Below are 6,000 nucleotides of genomic sequence, written 5' to 3'. Positions count from 1 at the left end.
GAAAGGCCTCATCATTTCTTTAGCCAAAGAGTGAAAGGCCTCATTATTTTTTTAGCCAAAGAGTGAAAGGACTCATTATTTTTTTAGCTAAAGAGTGAAAGGACTCATTATTTTTTTAGCCAAAGAGTGAAAGGACTCATTATTTTTTTAGCCAAAGAGTGAAAGGACTCATTATTTTTTTAGCCAAAGAGTGAAAGGACTCATTATTTTTTTAGCCAAAGAGTGAAAGGACTCATTATTTTTTTAGCTATAGAGTGAAAGGACTCATTATTTTAGCTAAAAAGTGAATGGACTCATTATTTTAGCTAAAGAGTGTAATTTTAGCACTTACTTTCATTTCTGCTCATGCTGCTCGAAACTAATGATGACTAGCCAACAAAATGACAATAGATTCTAGTGTTCAACCAGTGACCATTAAGGGCATCATTTCAAGACCATCATTTCTTTGCCAGTTGATAATCCAGGCAAGGTTATGGTTAAATATTACTAATTATTATTTTCTATAATTAACCTGCTCATTATTCACAATAACTAGTATTAAAGACTAGTTGTAAACAATAGTTAAAATGATTTTAAAAAATGAGTATTGAAATAGCAGATAAAAACAGCATGTTCAAGCAGGGTTTTATTTTTTATTAAACCTTTTTTTACTACATATTAAAAAATATAATTATTATCACAAACATAGACTAAAAATTTGATAGTACATTAAAAAATATGAAACTGAAAACACAGTGCTTCCTTGAAATTCATGTTAGCTGATTAGGTATATCTGATAAGGGCACACGAACTTGATTCTTTTGTTTGTCAGCACAGCTGGCACTTTTGGAGTAATTTTTTTAAAGTACAAGTGTCCAAAAATATTGGATTCAAACCTTGTGCTAACTTGGAAAAGAAATACACAGAAAATTAGTAGAAACTGAAATAAGTGTTGGCCCTACACACTTCAGGATACATCAGAGAGAGATGAAACATTGTTCACCAAGTGGACTGCAAATAAAATATTCTAAAAATCTCACTACGTAAGGAATACATCTGAAATAAATTATGTATTATTCCCCTATTTAATTGGCACACGATATCATAAGAAAAAGTTTTTTTTTTACTACTTCTTTTATTAGTATCACTAAAATATTAGTAAAGATACAAATTTTACACTGTATTACAATTATTACTACAGTGTAGTTCCTTACTTAATCTAATACTGCTTTATGGCAAAGCTTTAATATAATAAGAAAGTTTTTTACTACTTACCAGACTTTATTTTATTAGTATCACTAAAATATTAGTAAAGATACAAGTTTTACACTGTATTACAATTATTACTACAGTGTAGTTCCTTACATAATCTAATACTGCTTTATGGCATAGCTTTAATATAATAAGAAAGTTTTTTTACTACTTACCAGACTTCTTCTATTAGTATCACTAAAATATTAATAAAGATACAAATTTTACACTATATTACAATTATTACTACAGTGTAGTTCCTTATATAATCTAATACTGCTTTATGGCATAGCTTTAATATTCAGAGTAACAACTAAAATAAGTCTGTCTTATTCATCTCCAAAATGATTAATGCAAATACAAAACAAATGCCTTACCCTGCGTGAAGAAAGAGAGACGTCCAAAGGCGGTAAAACTGATCAGGTACTTCTGAGTTATAAAATGGAATCATTCCACAAACATCATCTAGACAGGATACCTGGAAAAATTAAAACATGCAAGTGGATTAATATACATTTCTGGAATGTATATTTCCCAGTGCTCCCACCCCCTCACACTGCGATTGGACAAATGTTTTCCACTGTCAACACTGTTTATGCCTTCCTCTACTGGTTCCAGGTTCATCATCTTGACTATCATCACTAGATGGAGAGCTAGCATCCTCTCATCTCATTGTATCTTCATCATCACGCATTTGAACAACACTTGACTCACTTTCACTATCTTCTAAGATATCTGAGTCAAGCATATCAAGCACATTTAAATAGTAATTAGGGTTACTACTTGCAGCTCCAGCACACAGTTGTCGTACATTCTGCTTAGGCATCTTGTTGGTTACTGAAGGGTTGAGAGGAAAACATTGAGGGAAACTATATATCAGTATTAGGTGGGATGCCAATAAATACTTTCCAACTCACTTTACTCCCATACATCATGTGCGACAATTTTAAATGACAATGGGAAACATTTGTCTCAGTTGCAATGCAAAGGGGTGGGAACACTGGGGAATATATACGTAACAGCCATAGTGAAAGTATTAAGTTTTATACCTATTGTGGGGACACTACTAAAAATTTATATTCCTCACACAGAGCTATTTGAGCCACCTGTGTTGAATTTTAGCAAAAACTTTTTATTTTTCAGACTCTTTTTAATGCAGCCATTACATCAGCTTCATAATATTGACAGCACAAAAATTTATTATTTTTGTACTTAGAAACAAATTTTCGTATGTTAAAAAAAAAAAACCTTAACAGATAATTGTAAAAACTAATATAATTTTCTTTCTCTACCTGAGAGCACAAGGCTGCCTCTTCATGAAAAAATCCTCTTACAAAGTCACAATACTCCTTTGTCGTGATGCGGCATTCCCCATAGATCCCCACACAGCAAGGCCGACCAATCACTTCACAAGCCATGTGGTCATCAGCTTGGTTCTTTCCGTGGACTGGCTGTTTACAGATCTAGCATAGAAGTAATATTCTAATTTGTTGCCAATTGTTAAAGGTTAGAAAGCTCAAACTCCAAAGAATATATGTTATTTCTAAAGTTAATACTAAACTCAAATGCACCCAAAAAAATTAATTTAGACTTACTGGCCACTTTGAGATGTCATCAGGCCATTCAAAAGGATGGGCAGAAGCTGGTTCCTCACAGTATCTGGAAGCAAAAACTTAGTTTAACATTTATACTTAGGATATCAAATTTGAATATTACTTCAAAGATCACAATTACATGTACACAGAAGATGAAAACATTACTTTTGTGCATGATACCCATAACAAAAATAAGGAAATACCTTTCAGTGATGTTATTCTTTAAATTAAAGGGTTAAGTAACACCATATTATTGATATAATTTTTACATTACAACATGAATGCCACATAATTTTATATTTTTTCTTTTCATATCAGTATAATCTTCTTACTTCACTTAGTGTAAATTCTCAGCAATACATTTAGATTTCTACTTTTTAAAAACTTCTAGAACAACATCTTATTGTAAAGTTTTTAAAGTTAGAAACATGTATACCAATGACCAAAATATTACTTTTGTGCTCAGTAGTACCTAACACAAAATATATACATTTTTCTCTCCAATTTTAGTTATTCTAATAAAAATGGCTAGATTATCAGCAAAACATGTTAGTAACTAGTTTCTCATGTAGCACACACACAATAAAAATAAATAACATTTTTATTATAGCAAACTATAATAGAGGTATTATAGAGTTAGAAATTAACAGAAATTTAACAAAGATTTCCATATTGAATAGCATTGAACTTTCTGAAGATCTGATCCACATTTATCTTAACTTTTAGGTTAGTGAAAATAATAATTTGAGCTATTGAAGATTTGACAAACATGCACAAAGAAGTCACATATAGGAATATGCGAATGAATATCCATCTACAAAGGCTTTTAAACCTTAATATCTGCAATAAGTTGAAAGGCAACAGTTTTGAGCTTCATGTAGTATAGAAGGTAATACCTTCAGTAACTTTATACGTCTCTCTCATATTTAAAACCATTTATGCTACAGATAAATAGTTTTAAATATGAGAGAAACATATCAGGTTATTGAAGGTTTTTTGTTGAAATGAAGATTAAAACTTTCAAGTTACAAATGTATTTTACAAGGAATACTGCCAAACAAAGATTTTAATTCTAATAAACTAAGTGTTGTTTATAACTAAACAGCCTCATTCTGGATTTTACTCTCAATTTAAATATTCTGCCACTAGTTGGATCTATCCTATTCAAAACATTGTTTTCAGACACCAACAATGCAAACAGCTAATGACATTCAATTAACAGTGCTTCTAATTTATTTTAACTAAAGATTCTCTTATAATTTATAAATATAACCCAGTAGTCTTACTAGAAAATAATTGTGGGTTTACACTACTGACATACGAAGAATATTAATGAGTGAATTTCAATCTTGTGCAAGATTGTAAATTACTTCACATTTTCTTTTGTGACATGACTCATTACTGATTTCTGTTTAGCATCTGTTATTACACTCCTTTTTTGGTAATGCTCAACAATATACATTATCAACCAAATGTTCTTAAGCCAACTATAGTGTTTATGTTGAATGCTCAATATTCATGTTGATTTGTTAGAAAGGTTTGTTTTTTATTCTTTATTTTTTGGATAACTATGGTGATATAACAGCAAAATAGTTTAATTCAGAAGTTTTATGACACTGAGTTGTAGCCAAATGCAAATTAAATTTACCATGTAGTGTTTCAGCTAAGCCTCACGTTACATTTATGTATTAGGCATAATGCTTAAATCAGATTTCAAATAGGCCTACTATTACTAACATTATGGAGTCAATGTTTAAAACGTTTTAAGTGGTGAATAAATATTAATTAGTAAATATTCTTTTGGTATTTTAACACATATATTACCTACTTGGCCTTAAAACATAAAGAAAATAAACGTTTATTACTACCAAATAGCTTTTATCCATTGTACAGTTGAAAGAATTGAAAATCTGTGTTGGAATGTCTGCACTGTGTTTTCTAATTCCTGATCTAGAATACAGTAAAAAGGCTCAAGAGTGCTGTTTAAATCTCTTTCAGAGTGCACACATACTTTTGTTATTACTTCGAGACTGATGAAATAAGTGAAGAGTAGGTACATTTTGGAGGTACAGACAAATTCGTTTTAGGTAAATTCTATAATTTTTGTAATCATTTAACAATGATTTCCCATCATTTTTGATGGACTTTTATACAAGTGTGTATAATAACTGATTAGACACCATGAACACAGCAGATCTAACTGTAACATTAACACTACAGTCTCTTCTGTTGACTGATATTCCTTGATGTTTTTAACTCCTTAAGCCTGAGTGGACACTCCCAGCATCTGGCCAAAAATCCAGATTTACCCACTGGGTAGTGAAAGCATCCAATAACATTTGTATTTCTTTGGTTGAAAAAAATAATCCAAACCATGTTATTATCCACCTTTTATAAGTAGACCAGAAGTTCTGTGAAACATTGTCATTTGTTTTGAAACAAATTTCAGATCAATGGTACAAGGCACAAAAAATTATTGATTTAAAGAGCTAATCAACATTAACTTATAATACATTTAAAAGTACTTTACAAACTGCTACAATAACTGATGTTACTTAAAATATCTGAAACATTCAGAGAAATCTTGTTAAACTGTGACAGATTTCCACCTCTACAGTAATACAATACTTCTATTTTTGTAAAAAAGAAAAAAAAAGTCAAGTATGTTAACAAGTGTACAGACTAGCATTTAAGGACTTTACCTGAAGTATAAAATTACTATTCATAGTACTTATTTGAATCTTTCTTTCTCTGCATTTTAACGGTCTTTAAACATATAAACTTTCAGCATGTTTGTTTGTTTTTTGTCCCTAATTTAGCAGTGTAAGACTAGAGGGAAGGCAGCTAGTCATCATCACCCACCACCAACTCTTGGGCTACTCTTTTACCAACGAATAGTGGGATTGACCGTCACATTATAATGCCCCCACGGCTGAAAGGGCAAGCATGTTTGGTGTGACAGGGATTCGAACCCGCGACCCTCAGATTGCGAGTCGAGTGCCTTAACCACCTGGCCATGCCGAGCCCTTTTCAGCATGTATAAAAACTAAAATATCTCACCTTATAAACACTAAAAAATGAACTTGTTTGTGATTCAAACTACATACATACATATACTATGGTTCTAATATGTGTATTGGAACCTGTAAACTAAACAATGTAAGGTGAGTGAGAT

At 31.1% G+C, this 6,000-nt stretch overlaps 1 protein-coding gene across 3 annotated transcripts in view; it reads right to left on the bottom strand.

Moving 5' to 3' along the window:
- The window catches only part of LOC106466365 (inactive rhomboid protein 1-like), a 65,999-nt gene that overhangs the window by 5,930 nt on the left and 54,069 nt on the right, over positions 1–6,000 (bottom strand). For all 3 annotated transcript variants that reach the window (XM_022394358.1, XM_022394359.1, XM_022394360.1), the window contains 3 exons: positions 2,826–2,889; positions 2,523–2,693; positions 1,608–1,708 (listed from right to left, as the gene is read on the bottom strand). In XM_022394358.1, the coding sequence (XP_022250066.1) occupies positions 1,608–1,708; positions 2,523–2,693; positions 2,826–2,889 (336 nt within the window). The remainder of the gene's footprint in view (positions 1–1,607; positions 1,709–2,522; positions 2,694–2,825; positions 2,890–6,000) is intronic.

This window comes from Limulus polyphemus, unplaced genomic scaffold (assembly GCF_000517525.1).
Source record: "Limulus polyphemus unplaced genomic scaffold, Limulus_polyphemus-2.1.2 Scaffold2237, whole genome shotgun sequence".
Lineage (NCBI taxonomy): Eukaryota > Metazoa > Arthropoda > Merostomata > Xiphosura > Limulidae > Limulus > Limulus polyphemus.
This window is presented reverse-complemented; position numbering and strand designations above follow the sequence as displayed.